We start from the raw sequence: 22,500 nt of genomic DNA, 5'->3' as shown, positions 1-22,500 counted from the left end.
GCTCTTATCTTTGGACTGGGAATGTTTACTTTGTATATCTTCATGCTTAAAGGATGTAACATGTTTTTAATTATGTTGAAGCTCAGAGTTAGGACATTCCCTGAAATGTCACAAGAGACCTAGAAGTTTTAGAACTGTTAGATTCCAGACACTTTTGAAGTTGGAATGAGCATAATTTTGTGTTAGGAGGTAGCATGAACCTATGAAGACAAACAGTAAAGGACTGTGGATTAAGAACAATGTGTTTGGGGGCCAGCACGATGGCTCAACAGGTAAAGCTGTCTATTATCAAACATGACTCCCTAAATTTGATTTTCAAGAACCACATATTGGTCTTCTGACCTCCACACATGTACCTTGGTACTGACACAGTTATATACATATACAAACTAAAGATGTGATAAAAAATATGCTTGATGTGTTTGGGTCAAGTTGACAAGGGGTAGAGGTATGATCATTAATCCTGTCAATGACAGGATCTAGGATCACTGAAGGGACTATGTGTGACTGGTTATCCAGATTAGGTAAGCCTCTGGGCATGCCTGGGAGTGGCTATCTTGACTTCATTAATTGAGGTAGGAAGAACCACCCTAGAAGTGGATATTATTCCCTGGGTCCTGGACTACATGAAAAGGAGAAAGTTAATTGTGTGTGTATAAAGTTTGTTCTCTCCTTCCACCATATGGATCCCAGGAACTGAACTCATGTCTTTAGGCTTGGCCTTTACCCACTGGGCCATCTTGACAGTTCAAGAATAGTTGAATTAAACAGAGGCAGTAAGGAAGAAGGAAGGGGACCAGGCATCCAGATGTCTTAGCTCATTACTATCATCCATGTACTTACAAGGATGAGACAGGAGAAGTGCCTCAAGTTTAAGTCTATCCTCAACAAGAGAACATGATCTTACCTTGGGGTGGGGGGGCAGTGGGGGTGGAGAAGACAGGAGGAGGAAGAAGAGAAAAAAGGAGGAAGAAGAGGAAGAAAAGGAAGAAGAAGGAAGGCAGGAAGGAAGGAAGGAAGGAAGGAAAGAAGGACAAAGCAACAGAAGGGAATAATGGAGTACATCTTGCATTTCCAGTATGAGAATGTATGCTTGCACAAATAGTTTGGGAAATATTTTTACAAATTTAAAATAATTTAAAGCAAAATGTTCACATTGTTTGATAAGGATAAGATACTGAAAGTAGACTATATGTAGCCAAGACATCCAAAACTACTATATAAGGGTAGGTAGCAGGAGATGGAAGGAATCTCTGAGTTTGTGAGGTTTCTACATTTAAGCAGAAGCAGACATTAGCGCTAATAGACTATGAAAGAATGTACAGATTCCCCAGTGTAGGTGCTGAGAATTAAACTCATGTCCTCTACCACACAAGTATGCACTCTTAACCAGAGCCATGTATCCAGCCACTTGTAGTAAAGTTTAAATGGGACCCTAAGCGTTCAACTAACTCAAAAGAAGTATAGGAACAAATCATAAAGAACCAAAATTAAAAAGACAGACCCAAATCCAACCCTAATAATATTCATTCAAATGCTTTCGGGCTAAACACTTCAGTTGTGATGGCTTGTATATGGTTGGTCCAGCGGCACTATTAGAAGGTGAGGCCCTATTGGAGTAGGTGTGTCACTGTGGGTGTGGGCTTTAAGACCCTCATCCTAGCTGACTGGAAGGATTCTGCTAACATCCTTCAGATGAAGATGTAGAACTCTCAGCTCCTCCTGCAGCATGCTTGACAAGATGCTGCCATGTTCCTGCCTTGATGATAATGGACTGACCCTGTGAATCTGTAATTTAGCCCCACTTAAATGTTGTCGTTTATAAGAGATGCCTTGGTCATGATGTCTGTTCACATCGGTAAAACCCTAAGACACCAGTTATGATTGACAGAGTGACTACAAAGATATCCTACTTGTATATGCTATCTATTATTGGGGACCTGTAATATAAATAAATAAAATAAATAAATGGGGGCTTGAGTGATGCCTGGTGATTTTAAATTGTGTACTAAGCTCTAAAGGACCTGAGTTCGGTTCCCAGCACCCACTTCAGGTGGCTCACAACTACCTGTAAGTCCAGCTCCAGAGGGATCTGATGCTTCTGCACTTGGCAGGCACCTGCACTCCCATGCACAGACTCACATAGCACACATACACATTTTTAAATTCACTACAGTTCAAAATCATGCATCAATGAAACTACAGTATGTAATCACCAAGCACAAGACGACTGTGATGGCTATTTTAATTTCAATAATACAGACTTTAAGACAGAGACTACATCCAGATAGTTAAAGACAGGCTTCCTAATGACAAAATATGTGAAAATATTCAGAAGACATGATAATCTGTTGCAATATCTAATAACAGAACTTCGAACTACACATACTGAAAACTGACAGCAGCAGGTCTATCAGACAACTCCATAAGTTTAAAGAGTACACTTATCTCTCTCAGCTACTAATAGGACAACAAGAAAAAACTTCAGTGAAGAATAAATGATCTCAGAAATATAATTTATCTTTAGAATTTACAGAATACCTCATGGCCATTAGCTTTTGCTAATGTGTTAAGGATACACATTCTTTTCAAGTACATGATGTGTATTTACCAAAATGGAGAATATTTTGGGTCTCAAATATTAAGTTTATATTGAAGGGAGGAAAATTACCAAATGATTTTTGACCATATCAGAATCAAGTTAGAAACCAACAGCTGTAAGCTATTCTAAAACAAGCTGGTCCTGTTAATTCTGTCGTACTGGAGACAGAGGCAAGTGGATCTCGTGAGGCTAGCCTGGTCTACAAGGAGAATCCAGGACAGTGAGGGCTGTTACACAAAGAAACTCTTCTCAACAGAACAAGAAAAGAGAAAACAAAACAAAAAGATATTCTAAAACAAAACACAAAAATATTCATACATTTAAGAATTTAATAACCTTCTCCTAAATAATTCACAGGTGAAAATGAAATCATAAAGGACACTGGAGATATTGTATAGTGAGCAACGGAGATGCACTGACCCTAGAGTGTGAGACAATTAACACAGCACCTGGGAGGGAACAGAAATGTTCATCCAGGAAGCAGAAAACAGGTCTGAGGTTCTGGCCAGGGCTGACCCCTCTGGTACTAAGGTAAGAAACAGAGACCAGAGGAAGCCCTCTCTCTAGAAACCATTATGCCCCTACCAATGAGGCCTAGAGCCTAAAATTCCAACACAGTAAGAAGTGAACTCCTGGAGGCTTCATGTAAGAATGGCTCTTTTGTGAAAACACTGTCCTTTGGAAGACACCTGCAAACATATCTTTATAATCTTTTCTGAGATGAGAGGAAGCAGCATTGTAGTTTTAAAAAAATGTTCATTAAAGGATGTCAGATAATGATGAACTACACCCAGAGAAAGACCTTCTGTGTAAATAGAAAGAACATAAGACAAGATGGCTTCATGACACACGACCATGTGTGGGAAATATATTATGCTGGGGGAAGGGCTATGCCTGTTTCCACATAAAAGAAAAGCTGTGGGTTCTTTCCAAGGTGATAAAAATCAGACATGACAAAGAGAGACCTCCTGAAGACCTTAGTGACAGAGACGTAAAGGGAGACTAACACAATCAACAAAATAGTTTTGTATACTACAGGATAAAAGAAGAGAAAGACAGCCCTAAAAAGACTCACACTCTGGGGATGCTGAGATTCTGGGACCTTCCATTCCAGCTTCACACTTGACTCTACTTCAACTCCATCAAAGCTGATTGTTTTAGAGACTTGTTTCCAGAACTACTCACCTATTCAGCCTTTCAGAATGTCATGATCAAGATGTCAGCTGACCAATGAACGTAGCGACTGGAAGGCAAATAATGTCTCCTCTGACGAGTCAACTTTCCTATTTCCCTTTGGGCCTCCAGATGGGAATTCTTCGCCATAATTCAGCTGGAAGCAGACAGAAGATAATCATTATCCCAGTTCCCTATGTTGGGGTAGATGGTTCTGATTATTTTAGGAATTATAGATATGTTGTCATTTTAGAGGTACTTTACAAATGTAGATTTGGACAGGGAGGGAGCTAAAGAAGTTAAACTCAGGTACTTCTACCTTTCTTCTTTCCTATACTTCCTTCTTAGGTAAAGGGGAAGGGGGCAGAAAAGAAAAAGGGGGATATATAGAAATTATAGAAATTATAATTCATAGAAATTATAGAAATAGACAAATAGGGATAGGTTAGCAAATGTACTTTTAAGCAAAACATTACATAGCCAGATCTAACATTGTTAGAAGTCTTTATAACTGATACGAAGTTGAAGTTGTAATCTCTTATATTGGTTCAGAATTTACTTATGCAAATTTAAGGTTTTCGTTGGTATAAATGTATTATTGATATAAAACTGAGATTAATATTATTATTCCCATGTAGGCATTGTGTCCATATAACACATTTAAGAATAAAAGGAGCTGGGTGGTGGTGGCATAGGCCTTTAATCCCAGTACCTGTGAAGCAGAAGCAGATGGATTTCTGAGTTCTAGGCCAGCCTGGTCTACAGAGTGAGTTCCAGGACAGGGCTACACAGAGAAACCCTGTCTCTAAGAACCAAGAAAAAAAATACAACAACAGAAGACCAGATAGCAAAGTTGTGGTTGTGGGTTAATTGGTTGTGGGTTAATTAAAAGTGTGTTACTGAGTTATTTTAATTAGAAATGGCCAAGAGTAGTCAATGCTTAACAGTTTTGAGATGCTTTAGGTAGATAGATGGTCTTCAAATGTGTCAGAAGTACACAGAACATGACATTTATTGACATTTCTTTTTTAAAGTTCATTTGACTGGAGACCTGTCTGCTCCTGACAGCACTCCTTTCTTTAATTCAAAAAGGAAATTGAGCATCAATAGAGTTGCTTCAGTTGTGGCAAGACAGTCACCAAGCAAGAATTGCCTCATTTCATCTACAGAAAAATACTGTCCAAAAAAAAGGACACACTATGCAAAATAGTCGATTGATAATCTCTGCCAAGATAGAGTAATTAGCCCTTCAAAATTCTCCATTACCAAGTCTGTCAGATGATCCTGGGCCAGAAGGCTGAAGACTGATGTTCCAATGTTTTGGTGTATAGGCTCTGTTCAGGTGATCAGCAGTCTCTATAAATTGGCTAAGTTTTAGAAGGTATATGTTGTGTTTCTCATACATTCAGGTAATATTAGTCATTCTTGGATTTCTGATGGGGTTGAAGACTAGTAGGCTCATAGTCAGTTCAAGCTGTTTAGCATTTAGAAATATGGTACAGATTTGAGAGGATGGTTTTCAGATGGGTTACAATTTAAAGCCAGGACTTGAGTCATGTGTAGAATTTTAAGTCTTTTAAGTTCAGATAGACAACAGAAGTACTATTTAATTGATAAAAATTGATGGACTGGGTGTTAGGTCTATCCTGTATATTATAAATTACAAAATGGTAATAATTACATTCAATTGATGTCTGAGATAAAAGAGCCTTTCAATTGGACAGAAAGGGGGAGGAGTTGTGGATACCTCTGGGCTTGTAATTTGATGCTAATTCTACTCCTCTGATGTGCTGCACAAGAGGAGTTGCCTTGTGAACCTTCTCCCCACCCTAACTTTTCAAATAAAGGCTTGAGCCTATGATTGGGCAGGAAGGAGGAGGAGGGGCTGAGAGTTTGTGGGACTAGCTATGGAGGATGCATGGAGAGGCTGCAGAGAGAAGCTCATGGCCTAGAGAAACTGCAAGTTAGATGGGATAATAGAGATGGGAATAGATTAGTGTAGTGGGAGATCAGCCCAATCTAGGCTTATAGCTTATATTGTTACTGATTGAGTTGAGATTTCTTTTACCTGGTTGGAAAAATATAGCAACAACATTTTGTTTGTTTGTTGTTTGGTTGTTTGTTTTCAGTCAGGGTTTCTCTTTGAAGCCTTAGATGTACTGAAACCCTACCTGTTAACAGGGACTCAGGCTTAATCCCATGATCCACCCGCCTTAGACTCCCAAGTTCTGGGACTAAAGATATGTGTCACCATACCTGGCAGTAAAGTTGGTTTTAATGTCATATTTAAAAAACGAAAAACAATATCCTGGAATAGCAAGATGGCACACCAGGTAAACTGGTTAGCCGTTTTAGCATGAGCACCTGACTTCCGTTATTCCATGTTTTATGTATACTTTTCATATACAATCACACTGAAAATTCATAGATGGGTATTGAAGTTTCATTAAATAATACGATTTAAGGAAATTAATTACCAATGGTGAGGAAGTTATGTTGGTAAATGGAATATGGGGGCTGGAAAGATGGTTCAGAGTTTAAGAGAATTGTCTGCTCTTCTAGAGGTACTGAGTTCAATACTGAGCAGTCATGTGGTGGCTCTTAACCATCTATAATGAGATCTGGTGCCCTCTTCTGGCCTGTAGGCACACATGCAGACAGAACGTTGTATAATAAATAAATCTTAAAAAAAAAAAAAAAGAAAAAAGAATAAGGAATTGAGTCCTAAAATGTGACTGTTCTCCTCCTCCTTCTCCTCTGAAGAAAATATACACTACCATTATCCACTTTCTTCAAAAATAAGAATAAACTCCACAAGTAGATGGATTATCCAGGCAGGAATGCTGGTCACCTGAACCACTACTTAAGAGTCACATCGAGGCGGCCAGGATTCTGGGTCTATCTGAGGGAGGAGAAAGCACAGCATTTGTTGATGGTTGGAGTTGGTGGGTGTCCAAGAACTGGAACAAGGTTACGTGACGCTCTTTGCCTGTTCCGGAATAATGGAGTAACCATTTTCTCAACAGGAAGGCTATAGGTGCTGCTAGCTTATTTCAGTATTGGACACAGAGTAAGAAGCGAGGGCTACTAAACACACAGAGAGATGCGCTAAGTCTCCTATGGGTGCCTCCGCATCGCAGGCTCTTCCGTCCTGCGCTCCTCCCTCCTGCACCCACCCACCAAAGCACTCACGGATGGGGCTTAGCTGCCGCTGTGCTGGGCAGTCACAGCCAACTAGCAGGGCCCTCTGTCATCCTCCAGGTCGCCCTGACGCCCCAAACCCGAGCTTTACAGCACTGACCCTGTTCTGCTGAGGGTGCGCTGCGCATGCGCTGCGCAATTGGTGCGGGACCCAGGAACCTCCCACTAGGCCCTGAAAGCAGATTCGCTTTGAAACTTGGGGCGGGCAGGGTTAAGAGAGCGTGGGGGAGTGTGGGTGCGCATGACCAGCGTCCTGCGCATGCGTTGTCTCCAGGCTTCCTGTGGGCAGGAGTTTGGGAGGCGGGGCATCCGCGTCCCTTGGCAGAGCTGGGCAGGTCGGTCCTGACTAGACTAGGAGGTGAGGAGGTGTCGCGCTCTGCCAGGCTGACACGCACCGCGATCCCTGTGTCCCTGGACATCTTCAGGAAGGAATTCGAGTTTTCAGCCTCGGGGTTGGCAGCTCGAGGACTCCTTCGACACGAGGCTGACCTCGCAGGGCGGCCCGGGACCCCAGTTTGCGGTTTCCCGCAGACTCCCAGTTGTCGGGGTCCTGGGAGCGGCCCGGGGCACCCGGACCCGGAGCACCGCGTTCCCGGGCGAGGGGTTGTCCCGGGCCCCGTCGGGCTCGCTCCTGCTTGTCAGATCCCTGGGGTCTTTATTCTGTGTCCCGGTGGCGAGGGACAGGTAAAGGTGCCCATGACGCTCAGCAGGTGGAGGAGAAGCCTCGCCCATGCTCAGAAGTTCGGTTCTCAAGGTAGAATGAGTTAATAGCCTATGTTCTAATAGACAAACAACAGCCCGGGGATAATGTCTTTGTGCAGTGTTTACATTTTCCTTTCATTCCATTCTTATTGCCAAACAGTCTCTTTTTGTTTATCATTGTCTTTACGAAGTTAATTCTCTAGTGAGAAGTGAAACCACGCTGTCCTTCCATATCTTAGTGGTTGCATTTATGAAACTTGGTATTTAATATTTAAATAATCCTTACATGTAAGGGCTGGAGAGATGGCTCAGTGATTAAGTATACTTGTTGCTTTTGATAGGGACCTGGGTTTGGTTTCCAGAGCCCACATGATGGCTCGAAACCATCTTTTTCTCCAGTTCCAGGGGAAACCAACACCCTGTTTTGACCTCTGTGGGCACCAGGCACACATGTAGTCCGTATACATACATGTGGGCAAAACATTCCTACACAAATAAAAAATTGCTTACATATATATTTTACTTTTTAAAAAACTAATCTGTTCATTTAAGGTTGGCATTAAGAACATCAATAATGGAGCTAGCTCACAGTTTATTGCTAAATGAAGAAGCATTGGCTCAGATCACAAAGGCAAAGGGACCAGTGTTCATCTTTGAATGGTTAAGATTTCTTGATAAAGTCCTAGTTGCTGCCAACAAGGTGAGTATTGCCCACTCCCCACCATAAGATTGACATAAAGAAAGATGAAAATATTGTGTTTTTTAAATGTTATGAGTCATTTACCTCAGGAATTGGAGGATGTCATACTATGGGAATTTCTAGCTTATCCGTCTCTTAGTCAGCAGTAAAGCCCAAACCCTGTTTACATCTGCTTGTTGCATGCGTCATATCTGTCTAGGCAGTGCAATGTGACTGGATTAAAACGTCACTGTGCTGGTGTCACTTATAATCCACTTATAATTCCAGTGCCTGGGAAGGCCTCTGCGATAAGAGATTTTTACTTTCCCTTCTACAACCTCTTTGATTCAAACTTGTTTTGTGTATGTTTTTTTTTTTATTTTGTTAGTATTAGATGCTTTCCTCTAGTGGGAAAATGTAAGAGTGAATCCTAAAAGGTTTTCTGGAAAAGGTGAATTTTACAAAGTGAATGTCACAATTGGCTAGACCTGACCTTATCTTAGTATGTTTCTCTAGACTAATTGTTCCCTAGAAGATGCCTTTCTACTCTGTTGTCTGAAGGGAATGTGGATAATTGTCTGGGACTGAGGAATTGGGATAGGGAGACTAAAGACTTTAACATTCATGATGTAAACATTCACTTAATTCCTATTTTAGTACAGCGACCTCAGTCCACAGTTTTGTCTGATCCTTCTTGTTCAAAGATGTCCTATCTCATTTTTTTTCCAGGACGCAAGCCTCTAGCTTTCTTCTGGAATGGAAGAAAGGAGGGTAGAAAATTTTGTTTGTTTGTTGGCTTTGATTTTACTTTGTCTGACCGCTTTATTAGTTATTCCTGGCTGGCCTGGGGCTCATTGCATATCCCAGACTGGCCTCAAACATTCAGCTGTCTTCCTGCATTAGCTGTCTGAGTGGTGAAATGCTGGGCATGATGGGTGTACTCCAGTATAGCCTCTTGGACAGTCAACTAGTAATTCCTTTTATTTCTGGGTGCAGATTTATTCTCGCCTGAAAGACCAAGAATCACTTTTAGGTTCCCTGTTGGCTTTCAAGTTTTGTCCAAGTTCCTTTCCTATTGTTGTGGCCATGGATACCCTAGTAACCTTTAACTGGAATTTTCTTTTTGTCTTTTAAACCTCCTGTAACTGGGCATTTGTTGTTTCCCTTCCAAGGAAAAGTCTTTTTGGAGCTGGCCCATGACTCACACTGCCTACAGCAATCATCTGGATGTGTTGTATTTGGCTCCCTTCTATCTTTACATGTGGCTTATCCTCTGCTTTAAATACTTAGCCCTCACTGTGTTTTGTTGTGAGAGTTGTCAGTCTTCCTTTTCAGTGATACTCACTCCTATGACTCCTACCACCACTTTACATAACTGCTTTGAAAAGACATCTGGGCTGGCCTGGAGCTCAGCTGCTAGAGTACTTGCCTCCACCATGCAGAAAGCCCTGGGTTTAATTCCTATCGCCACATAGAACAAGTGTATGTGGTGGCCGTTGTAATAATCCTAGCCCTGGGAAGTGGAGGAGTGAGCAAAAGTTCACAGTCATTCTCAGCTACATGATGGATTCAAGGCTAGCAGAGATTCATTCGTGTTCTCTCTCTCTCTCTCTCTCTCTCTCTCTCTCTCTCTCTCTCTCTCTCTCTGAGTTAAGACATTTACACCAATTTATTGTTTTCAAACCCATCCTTTGCCAACCCCCTAAAATCATTCCCTTCCCTTATATCATGTGGATTAGCAACTGTTAAGGGAGTTACCCACAAGCATATCTAGAACATATAACCTGGAACACTGGCAAAAGCCTGTAATGTTCAGGGAAGGAGTGTCTATGGGACCTCAGTGGCCAGTGACTTTAGAAGTAACTCATACCTGGCATTGGGCTCTTCTTAGCCTCTAGGAGGAGCATTGTTGCCCTGTTATAGCGTCACTGCATTTTAATGCTCTGCGTGTGTTTGTTCATATATATACATATATATGTATATATATGTATACATATATATGTATCCAGTTATTCCTGGACTAGTTTTCTAGTTTTCTAACCTTTTTTGTTTCCCGAACATTTTACATTTAAGCAAATGTAGCTGCAGTGAAACTTTAAAAGTATACATATGGAAACCATTCACAGAGGTTTACCAATTAGCAATTAGAAGGCTAAGCATTTAGAAGGCTAATGAGGATCACAAGTTCAAGGCCATCCTAGGATGCAATAAGACTAACTCAAAACATATTGAAGATATTTCCATGAATATAACAATTTAGGATTCTTGATTCAGTATAGTGAATTGTTTTCTCCAACTAAAATGCAATTATGTTTTATCTTAGACTTGGTCTCATCATTCCTTGTCCTGAGAGTGGATTCTAGTGGCCCAATGTACCGTGGATACTTGGAACCCACGCTGTCCCTGGTTGTTACCTTGCTGCTGACAGTTCCACCTTCACACACAGAAGTTCACCAGTGTTTGGGCAGATGCTTGGGGGCCACCATAACTACTGTTGGACCAGAGCTGCAGGGTAAGCAAATTCATCTTCAGTTAAAGAGAGTGCCTGGGCAAGTACTGTTCCGCTGGTTTCCTCAATATCACCATTGTGTTGCTTGCAAAGCATTTTAATAATTATCATCTACCATACATTTTGTTTTCCAAAATGTGGCACTCAATGTTTTATATGTGCCATTTTTAAAATAATATGGATGTGATGGTTTGTATGTGCTTGGCCCAGGGAGTGGCACTATTAGTAGGTGTAGCATTGTTGGAGGGAGTCTGTCATAGTCTGATGGGCTTAAATTCCCTCAACCTAGCTGCCTGGGAGTGAGTCTTCTGCTAGCAGCCTTCAGATAAAGATGTAGAACTCTCAACTCCTCCTGTACCATGCCTGCCTGGATGCTGCCATTTTCCCACTTTGATGATACTGAACTTTTAAGTCAGACCCAATTAAATGTTGTGCCTTATAAGACTTGCCATGGTCATGGTGTCTGTTCACAGCAGTAAAACCCTAATTAAGACAGCAGGCAAACCAGAACAGGTGTCAGGGTTTTACTGGCAGTTGTAGAGGGCTTAGACATCTCTATGTAGAGCAGGCTATCGTTGAATTTGCAGTCTCTGGAGTGCTTGGATTAAAGGTATGCATCACCACTCCTGGGTAAAGCATTTTTAAAAGTCTTGAACAGAGAAAACATTTTAAATGAAACTCTACTTGGACATCTCCTCCACCACAAAAAATGGAAAGGAAGTTCTTTTAGTCTGGGATGCCAAATACTGCCTCCATGAGCTTACTCTTTGATTTTACCACCCCTAACGGTGTGTTACCTGTCACTGAGGCAGCTAGTTCAGAGGAAAGGTTCATAGAAGGTTGACTGCTGCTGTACTTGGAACTGGATCTTCCTGATGGTGACTTCAACCTGAATTCAGTGAGTCATGACTGGACCCTGAATGCATACACTCAGAATTCCTGCTTCCCTTTCTGTTTATTTTATGTTTTGAGGAGGTCAACTTCAGGTCTCTGAAGAAGGAAATTGAAGAAGGCCTCAAAAAATGGAAAAATCTTCCATGCTCTTGGATTGCCATGACTAATATAGTAAACATGGCCATCTTTCCAAAAGCAATACACAGAATCAATGCAATCTCCATCAAAACCCCAACTCAGTCCTTTATAGAGTTAGAAAGAGCAATTCTCAAATTTATCTGTAATAACAAAAAAACCCAGGATAGCTAAAACTATTCTCAACAGTAAAAGAACTTCTGGGGGAATCAGAATCCGTTACCTGAAGCAGTACTACAGAGCAGTAGTGTTAAAATATGCATGGTATTGATACGGTGACAGGCAGGTAGATCAATGGAATAGAACTGAAGACCCAGAAATGAACCCCCACAGCTATGGTCACTTGATCTTTGACAAAGGAGCTAACACCATCCAGTGGAATAAAGATAGCCTTTTAATCAAACGGTGCTGGTTCAACTGGAGGTCAGCATGCAGAAGAATGCAAATCGATCCATTCTTATCTCCTTATACTAAGCTCAAGTCCAAGTGGATCAAGGACCTCCACATAAAACCAGACTCACTGAAACTAATAGAACAGAAACTGGGGAAGACCCTTGAGGACCTGGGCCAAGGATAAAATATCCTGAACAGATCACCAATAGCTTATGCTCTAAGATCAAGAATTGACCAAATGGACCTCATAAAATTGCAAAGTTTCTGTAAGGCAAAGGACACTGTCAATCGGAGAAAACGGCAACCAAAAAATTGGGAAATATTTTCAGAAACCTTACATACGACAGAGGGCTAATATCCAATATTTAAAAAAAAGTAAAGAAGTTAGGCTTCAGAGAGCCAAATAACCCTATTAAAATATTGGGTACAGAGCTAAACAAAGAGTTTTCACCTGAAGGATTTAGAATGGCTGAGAAGCACTCTGGAAATCAGTCTGGCGGTTCCTCTGAAAACTGGGCACCTCACTTCCAGAAGATCCTGCTATACCACTCCTGGGCATATACCCAGAGGATTCCCCACCATGTAATAAGGATACATGCTCTACTATGTTCATCGCAGCCCTATTTATAATTGCCAGATGCTGGAAAGAACCCAGGTATCCCTCAACAGAAGAGTGGATGCAAAAAATGTGGTATATCTACACAATGGAGTACTATTCAGCCATTAGAAATAATGAATTCATGAAATTCTTAGGCAAATGGATGGAGCTAGAGAACATCATACTAAGTGAGGTAACCCAGACTCAAAAGGTGAATCATGATATGCACTCACTAATAAGTGGATATTAACCTAGAAACCTGGAATACCCAAAACATAATCTACACATCAAATGAGGTACAAGAAGAAAGGAAGAGTGGCCCCTTGTTTTGGAAAGACTCAGTGAAGCAGTATTCAGCAAAACCAGAACGGGGAAGTGGGAAGGGGTGGGTGGGAGGACAGGAGGAGAGAAGGGGGCTTATGGGACTTTCTGGGAGTGGGGGGGCTAGGAAAGGGGAAATCATTTGAAATGTAAATAAAAAATATATCGAATAAAAAAATAATGTAAAAAAAAAAGAAATTTTCAACATCATTAGTCATTAGGGATATGCAAATCAAAACAAGCCTGAGATTTCAACTCACACCAGTCAGAATGGCTAAGATCAAAAACTCAGTAAACAGCAGGCATTGGTGAGGATGTGGAGAAAGAGGAATACTCCTCCACTACTGTTGGGATTGCAAGCAGATTCAACCACTCTGGAAATCAGTCTGGTGGTTTCTCAGAAAACTGGGCATGACCCTTCAAGGGGACCCTGATATACCATTTCTGGGCATATACACAGAGGTTTCCCCAGCGTGTCTTAAGGATACATGCTATATGTTCATAGCAGCCCTATTTATAATAGCCAGAAACTTGAAAGTACCCAGATATCTCTCAACAGAGCAATGGATATAGAACATGTGATATATTTACACAATGGAATTATACTCAGCAATTAAAAACAATGAATTCATGAAATTCTTAGGCAAATAGTTGGAACTGGAAAATACGATCCTAAGTGAGGTAACCCAATCACAAAAGAACACACATGGAATAATGTGTCACTAATAAGTGGATATTAGCCCAGAAGCTCTGAATCCCAAGACACAATTCACATATCAAATGATTTCCAAGAAGAAGGAAGGAGAGGGCCCTGGTCCTGGAAAGGCTTGATGCAACAATGTAGGAGATTACCAGGACAGAGAAGTGCGAGGGGGTTGACTGGTGAATGGTGGGAGGGAAGAGGGCTTATAAGAGTTATGGGGAGGGAGGAACCGGGAAAGGGGAAATCATTAGGAATGTAAACAAAGAATGTAGAAAAATAAAAAATATGTAATATAATTTCCTTCATTTCCTCTATAAGGTTTTATTATTAGACAAACAGTATTTAAAGTTGTCATAATGAAAGTAGAGTTGTGTTTGTTGAGTAGAGAACCACAGAATGAGAAATCCTATGGTTCTTTAGCCAGAAGACTGGTGGTTATAAAGGATAATATGATTTTTTTAAAAGTAATTCATTTCTAAGACCTAAATTCTTACCTTGCAAATACAGTTGTGTTTCAAAGTCATATTTGTGGACTATATGGGTTGTTTTTTTTTTTTAAAAAAAAAATAATCTGAATAATGATTTGAAGAAGGGTTTAGCTGGAAGATGACTACTTTCTGAGAGTCTTTTTGTGACACTAATAGCATAGTTACATTTAATGTTATCTTTTATTTTCCTATTAGGAAATGCAGCCACCATTTCCACCATCCGCTCCTCTTGCTTGGTGGGTTGTGCCATCACCCAGGACCACTCTGATTCTCTGCTTCAGGCAGCTGCCATCTCTTGCCTTCAAGAGCTTCACATGTTTGCCCCACGACACGTCAATCTGTCCAGCCTTGTTCCAAGCCTTTGTGTGAGTATACAGTCATTCACCATTTTCTATCGAGAGCTTTAAATTTTCTTTGTCCAAAGACCAAACTGGACTAAAACACAAACATACTGGCTGGATTATATGTTTTAGTGTTTAAGTTTCAATAGTTATCTTCTTTTCTTTTATTTACTTTTGTTTTAAATTTTAAGAAATATTTTGATGAACTGCTTATTTCCTAGCTAAGAACTTGCAGTCTGTGGTCCCATTCTCTTAGAACTGTATTTCTTAGCACTTGATTGATGGCTTCTGAGATCTGCTGATGTCATTGCAATGTTCAATGTGTCCATTCAGCAAATATTTATGGATTGCCTGTTAGATGTAAGGTACAAGGCAGACTACTGCAGACAGTTATATAAATAAGACAAGATTAGCCTTTGTCATGAGGCTTAAGCTAAGGAGACCGTTAACAATAGCTATTTACAAAGAAGGTAAGAGCTAGGGAGGCTGTAGAACATTGGTAAAAGGTTGAGGATATTGCTCAGTGTTAAAGCACTTGTGTAGCGTTTAGAAGGCCCTGGTTTTGATTCTCAACAAACAGAAAACAGAAAAGAAAAGGCATACACTTCCCATAAGGAGTATATAACACAGGGCCTATCATAAGCCAGACATTGAGAAATTAGTTTCCTGAAAAATAGTACTAAAGATGTGTTTTGTAGAATAGGATTTAGTGTCAGTACCAGAGTATTCATTGGGAAAAGTAGGAAGGCCTCTATATGAGAGGTATGATGTGCTTAAAGGTGTGGTTAAACCTGGAAGAGGTGAAAGTATGGACAGTGGAAAGCAAGGTGGGAAAGCAAGGATAGCTAGCCAGGGGCCAGATCATGCAGATGTTCATAGATAGTAAAACCTTGGAGTTAATTCTGTAACAAGGAACTTGAAAGGCAGGTGACATGATCAGATCTGTACTTTCTCCATTCTGTCCTCGATGCATAATGGAGACTGGATTCTCCTTTACAGTAAGCTAAGAATCTTGGTATTGTAGGAGAATGATGATAACAGTTGTTTTAGGTTGTTTGCAATTAGAATAAGGGGGAAAAGGATGGTTTCAAATGACATTTAGGAGGAAGAATTGACAGAATGAGTTGATTAATTGGCCCTGAAGGAAAAGCAAGAAGCTGTTTTAGGTTCTGTCCTGAGCATGGTGATGGAATTTCCTGTGATTGGCATTGTTGGGCAGGGTTGGGAGGAGTGGAATACCATTATTTGCTTATAGGTGTGTGACTGATTACATGAGCCTGGAGCTCAGTTAAAAAATGAGTGGATTAAGTTAGGGGGTGGTAGCTCATGTCTTTGATCCCAGCACTTGGAAGGCAGAGGGCAGGCAGATCTCTGTGAGTTCTAGGCCAGCCTGGTCTACAGTGAGTTCCAGGACAGCTGTAGCTACAGAGAGAAAGGTTTTGTCATAAATCAAACCAAGCAAACAAACAAAAGACTGGATTGGAGCAATTGGTTTGGTACTGTAAGTCGTTTAGATGACCAATGGGAGTAGATGAGATCAGAGAGAGTGCTGAGTGAGAAACCCACCGTGGTAGATTTATAAAATAAAAGAAGACTCTCAGTGAACTGAGAGGAAATGGGAAGGGGAACAGGAGGATAGCAGTGATATAAGAAAGACTGAAGGAAAGTAGAGGGTGTATTCACACAAGCCAAACGCAGTAGAGGAGCAGATAGCTGTATCAAATACTGATAAGGCCTGAGGAGAGCTGCAATATGCCCTTTGACCTTTGTCACATGATTGCTCAAAGCAAGAACTTGCTGGAAGAATGATGGCAGTAAGAGTCAAAGTGATTGGGTTAGAGATGGAGCACAAGTAGAAAGTCTGCATAGACGTTTTCAATGTTGGAGCTGGAACAATGGCTCAGTGGTTAAGAGCATGAGCTGCTCTTCAGAGGACCCAGGTTCAATTTCCAGCACTCATGTGATGGCTAACAATTGTCTGTAACTCCAGGTCCAGGCGACCCAACATCCTTTTGTGGACTCCTCAATTACTGGCTGCACATGGTACACAGAACTACATGTAATCAAAACACCCCTACACATGAAATAAAAATAACAAATAAAATGTTACCCTTGAGCCATTTGAACTGTGTTTCCAAAGGATAAGAACGTTGTCTTATGTAACCATAGAACAGTTATTATGTGCTTTTAGTTCAGTATTGACTCCTTGCTTTTATTAAGTCTGTCACGCCTTTAGTCATTGAACAGAACTTTTGACTGTCTGTAGACACTACTGTGTAAACAATGGAGTGACTATTGGTAGAAATCTCAACATAGCAGTAGACTTCTTGCAATGTCTTTATTCAGCCTACATACATTACACCTCATCATCTCTCTGATATGATTCTGGCCTTCATGACTGATGCTGGCTTCCTTAAAACTAAAGCTTGTTTGTATTCCTTTACTTATTGATATGGTGATAATAGGAAAGCTTACTAACATCATAATCTTACCTTTATTGTGTGTACAGTGAGAGTGAATACATGTGTCAAAGAGAGAGAGTTGTATACACACATAAATGATTGAATGGGGTCAGAAGACAGTCTTCGAGAGTCAGTTCTCTCTTTCCCCCGTGGTTCTCAGCCATTGAACTCAGAGTGTCCACCTCGATTGTCAGCTGCTTTTACCCATTCCTAAAAGGCAATACTTTTGAGGTGAGATGGTTTTGAGGTGTTTTTGTGCCTCTTAATTTTTATTATTCCTCAGTTAGCTAAAGAAATTGATCCACTTACATGGGATTTGCCCAAGAAATACATAAATGCGATTAGAAATATGTTCAGAAATACATATAGGGGTGAGGAAGAAACACAAATCACAACAGTCTGCACATATCTTTGATTACATATGACTGTATCAGAAAATCCCATTTACTGTTAAACAGAAGCAAAAACAAAGGAAACAAGCTTGTCCTTTGGGCATTCTTCCCATATAGATTTGATATTGATAACTTCCTAAAACGCAAAGTTATGTTTAATCTTACTATAAAAGAAGTGGATAAGGAGGAGGTGATAAAGAAGAAAGGGACATAGATGTATATTTGGTATTTTTTTTTAAGATTTATTTATTTATTATATGTAAGTACTCTGTAGCTGTCTTCAGATACCCCAGAAAGAACATCATGCTCATTACAGATTAGCTACTATGTGGTTGCTGGGATTTGAACTCAGGACCTTTAGAAGAGTGGTCAGTGCTCTTAACCACTGAGCCATCTCACTAGTCCTTGTGTATTTGGTGTTTTAACCTCCAATGACTCAACAGGCTTTCTGTTTAGTAGTTGTCTCTAAAATAAAAATTTGCTCATTTTTCTAGGTGGGAGCTGCCCTAAGAGCAGCCTTTTCACAAGATACGCCATCAGATATAATAGCAAAAGCTTGTCAGGTAAGAAGAAAGCAGGCTTTCTATAGCCACCTTCTATAAATTCCTAGAAGTCTTAGATTTTACTTAAAGGGAGAAAAATCAAATAGTGGCAAACACTATTGAAATACAGTAGTGTTCATTCCTTTTTTATAAATTTTCAAATAAAATCATTCATTCATTCATCCATCTGTTCATTCATTCAGTTGTCTGATCTGTGTGAGGCACTGCGCTCATATGGATGGCAGGACAACTTGTAGGTGTCAGCCGTCTCCTCCACTGCGTGATTCCCACACAGGTCACCATTCTGACCAAGGGGGGGAACCTGCCAGCTGAGCCATCTTGCTGCCCCTCCTCATCTTGTCTCCTATTTTATTCTATAGGAAATGTAAAATAGTAGGCGTTAATCACACTCCTTTTTTGTCATAGCTCAGGCTTCGACTTTGGATCCTCAGCTACTATATTATGTCCAAGTGAACAGACCTGTAAACATCCTAAGGGGAGCCAAAATAAACATAAAATATAAAATTTGTGATAACAAATGAGTGTAGCAACAGTTAGGGCACTAGACATTTTGACCATAGGTTATGAGAATTCCTGGATTCCTGGAAAGAGCTGCACATTATGGAAGTGACATTGTACCATCAGTCCATGAGAGGTAGTCTCGAATTGTCCCATCTGCAGGGAGAGAGCCACCCAAGCACACGTGTCCTACCCCTGTGCTAAGGGCCTTCCTCTCCCATGTCTCCCCGAGGAAGGATTCCTGCACTGAGTTCCAATCTTTTCAAAAATGGCATTCTTTGTGTGCACAGCATTGAACAGAGCTGTCTCCTCCGCAGTCTGCTGGAGAGCAGAGCCATGGCCCTCATCTTTGCTTGGGATCCATAGGCACACTGCCTGCGACTGCCCTCAGCAGTGCCCAGCATGAAGTTCTTTATTCTTGTGGTTGAATGGTTAACTCCATGTCATTGAGTTGGTGTCTCTGGTACTTCTTGCTCTTTAGGGAAATTAAGTCCTTCCACAGACAGTACGGCACAGAGAGAAGAGGATCTTTGCTGTAAGGGGTAGATCTTTGCTTTGTGGTTGAAGTGTTGGGGTGAAAGTCAATCCTTTGGGACACTAACAAAAAAGTATTGAAAGTAGTCATGTGCAATTTTCCGTTTGATGATGGCGTTGTGAGCACAGCACATCACAGCACTCGGTCCTCCCACAAAGCTGCTGAGTGCTGGAATAGTGAAAGCCCCTAGAATTTCATCTCCCAGGGAGCGGTATGAAGGCTCCTAGTGTTGAGTTCCCTGGAACTTGCTTGTTGGTGGCACAAGTTGCTTTTTCTATAATGGTTATTGTTTCCTGGTAGCAGATTCAAATGTCTGGCCTCCTTTCCACTTGCACAAGGAAACTTAGTGTGGAACTGATGAGACAGTGAGTTGCACATTTGTTTTCTTTATAAAGGAGGGAGCAGCTTACAAGGTTCTTGTTTGTTGGTGAGAATAACTTCACTTCAGAAGCTTCTAATCAGTGTTATCTGTAGGCAGACCGGAAAAAGCTTCACCTGTAGGACACTGGCTGTTTCCGTGAGGCCGAAAAACAGACAGTGAAAGCCAGAGCAGAGTCACAAACAGACACAGTGTACCTTAAATATTTCACTTGAGCCTAAAGTGCAAAAAATGTACACTTGCTTGCTTGGTGTGGGGCCAGGGTCTTTTCTCTGAATACGGTTTTGTTGACTCTTCACCGCATTGTCTTTCTTTACACACAAATCCATAAAGCATTACTTGCATTTTCCAGATATAAATACTCTTAAAAACCCACTTACATTTTTATTTCTGTACGTGTGTTTGTGTGTATATGCTCACATGCATGTGGGTGGCCACAGATGCTAAAAGAGGGTATCATGTCTCCTGGAGCTATACTAGAGTTCTGGGCAGTTGAGAGCTGCCTGACAGTGCTGCTGAGAACCAAACTCTGGGCTTCGTCAAGAGAGCAAGGGCTCCTAAGCACTGAGCCATCCCTTCAGCCCCTAGATGAGTGGTTCTCAGCCTTCCTAACGCTGTGGCCCTTTAATACAGTTCCTCATGTTGTGGTGACCCCAACCATAACATTATTTTCAGAGCTACTTCCTAACTAATTTTGCTGGTATGAGTCATAATGGAAAATATTTTTGGAGATAGAGGACTGTCAAAGTGGATGTGACCCACAGGTTGAGAACAGCTGCCCTAGACTCCTTAAAGAAGAGGAAGTAGGAAGGTGTTTTGCAAAGAAAGTTTAGAGCCACATTTCTGGTGTTCACGAAATTCCCTGACTTTTAGTTACATTTCAACCAAATTGCACAAACGTCCTGTATCTCCAGGATGTTTAGTTCTGTAGGAATCAACTCCTTTATTTCTTCTGACACTCTTATTATATTGCATGTCATTTTGAACTTGGTATTTGCAGAACTATTTTGGTGGAGGAATTTATCTTGCCAGAAGTATGCCTTTAATAGCAATGTTTTTAAGTGCTCTTATTTTTACTAAACATAGTTTTCAGTTTTTGAAAATAAGTTTTTCGTTTTTATTATTATTATTATTATTTTCTAAATTCTTTGTTTATATTTCAAATGTTTTTCCCTTTCCAGGCTCCCCTCTCCCCATATGTCCCATAAGCTCTCTTCTCTCCACCCATTCCCCAGTCACCCCCCTCCCATTTCTCTGTCCTGGTACTCCCCTACAATGCTGGATCAAGACTTTCCAGGATCATGGGAGTCATTTGATGCTGATTGTGTCTTGGGTATTCAGAGCTTCTGGGCTAGTTAATATCCACTTATCACTGATTGCATTCCATGTATATTCTTTTTTGATTGGGTTACCTCACTTAGGATGATATTTTCCAGTTCCAACCATTTGCCTAAGAATTTTATGAATTCATTGTTTTTAATTGCTGAGTAGTATTCCATTGTGTATATATACCACATTTTCTGTATCCATTCCTCCATTGAGGGATATCTGAGTTCTTTCCAGCTTCTGGCTATTATAAATAAGGTTGCTATGAACATAGTGGAGCATGTGTCCTTATTGCATGCCAGGGAATCCACTGGGTATATGCCCAGGAGAGGTATAGCAGGGTACTCCGGAAGTGTCATGTCCAGTTTTCTGAAGAAACGCCAGACTGATTTCCATAGTAGTTGTACCATCTTGCAATCCCACCAGCAGTGGAGGAGTGTTCCTCTTTCTGCACATCCTCGCCAACACGTGCTGTCTCCTGAGTTTTTAACCTTAGCCATTCTGACTGGTGTGAGGTGAAATCTCAGGGTTGTTTTGATTTGCATTTCCCTAATGACTAATGATGTTGAGCATTTTTTTTAAGGTGCTTCTCGGCCATTTGAACTTCTTCAGGAGAAAATTCTTTGTTTAGATCTCTAGCCCATTTTTTAATAGGCTTATTTAGTTCCCTGGGGTCTAACTTCTTGAGTTCTTTGTATATATTGGATATTAGCCTTCTATTGGATGTAGAGTTGGTGAACATCTTTTCCCAATTTGTTGGTTGCCATTTTGTCCTTTTGACAGTGTCCTTTGCCTTACAGAAACTTTGTAATTTTATGAAGTCCCAATAAGATTTTAAGCAAATAAAGTTGTTGATGTAAGTATTTGGTCAGTTTTTAAGGTTTTAAACCTTAAAAGTCCATCAGCTATGATTTGAAACCCAAATACTCCAGAAACCTAGAATGGTTTTATAATCTTTTTGGCAGCAAAACCTGAGCTTACAACACTTATTTGCCCCTGAAGCTGGATGAGGTTTTAGTCTTCATTTGTCTCTGAGTGATTTCTAATGAGTTCTCTATTACAATGTCCATGTGTCCACAGTGTGTTTCACCCCCGACCCTTCCCACTGTGTTCCTCAAGTGGTTCCTTTGTCCATTTTACCCAGAAGTCGTGGGCGTGAGCAGAGTTGCCAAAGCTGGCGCTGCCCAGGCCTCTTCCTGGTTGGCATCCTTCTGTTGACTTCGGTGTCTGTCCTCAGTGCGTTTCCTTTATTTCCCTGGGTTTCCATTTATTTTTCTTGCTCTACTTACCCCTTCAGTATACCTACTTCCTCTGTTGTCTTGGTAGAGGCCTTTAAGATATTCTCTTCCTGAACAAATCTGCCTCCTAATCTTACTTTAGTTATTGCCTTCGTGTGGAAGTTTCTGGTCTTATGTGGTTACCTTCCACTTGCGTCTAGAACAGAGTTTCCAGCTATCTTGTGGATCTTTTAGTGTTACGTACAACTCACATGTGAAAGTGTTAGGAATCAAACTTATGCTGACTTGTCTCTGCTGAACTTTTCCTAGGTTTTAGCTGTACTCCTGATGGTGGTGCCACCTTCCTTCTGTTCTTCAAGGTTGGAGCT

General features: G+C 40.9%; 1 protein-coding gene across 1 annotated transcript in view; it reads left to right on the top strand.

Moving 5' to 3' along the window:
• The first annotated feature begins 7,102 nt into the window (after positions 1–7,102).
• The window catches only part of LOC127688001 (HEAT repeat-containing protein 5B-like), a 44,173-nt gene continuing 28,775 nt past the window's right edge, over positions 7,103–22,500 (top strand). Inside the window, 4 exon segments of the mRNA XM_052186760.1 lie at positions 7,103–7,730; positions 10,681–10,869; positions 14,594–14,763; positions 18,088–18,156. Coding sequence (XP_052042720.1) covers positions 7,103–7,730; positions 10,681–10,869; positions 14,594–14,763; positions 18,088–18,156 — 1,056 coding nt within the window.

The sequence above is a fragment of the Apodemus sylvaticus genome, chromosome 6 (genome assembly GCF_947179515.1).
Source record: "Apodemus sylvaticus chromosome 6, mApoSyl1.1, whole genome shotgun sequence".
NCBI classification, from domain to species: Eukaryota; Metazoa; Chordata; class Mammalia; order Rodentia; family Muridae; genus Apodemus; species Apodemus sylvaticus.
Note: the sequence above shows the minus strand (reverse complement) of the source record. Positions and strands in the feature narration are given on the sequence as shown.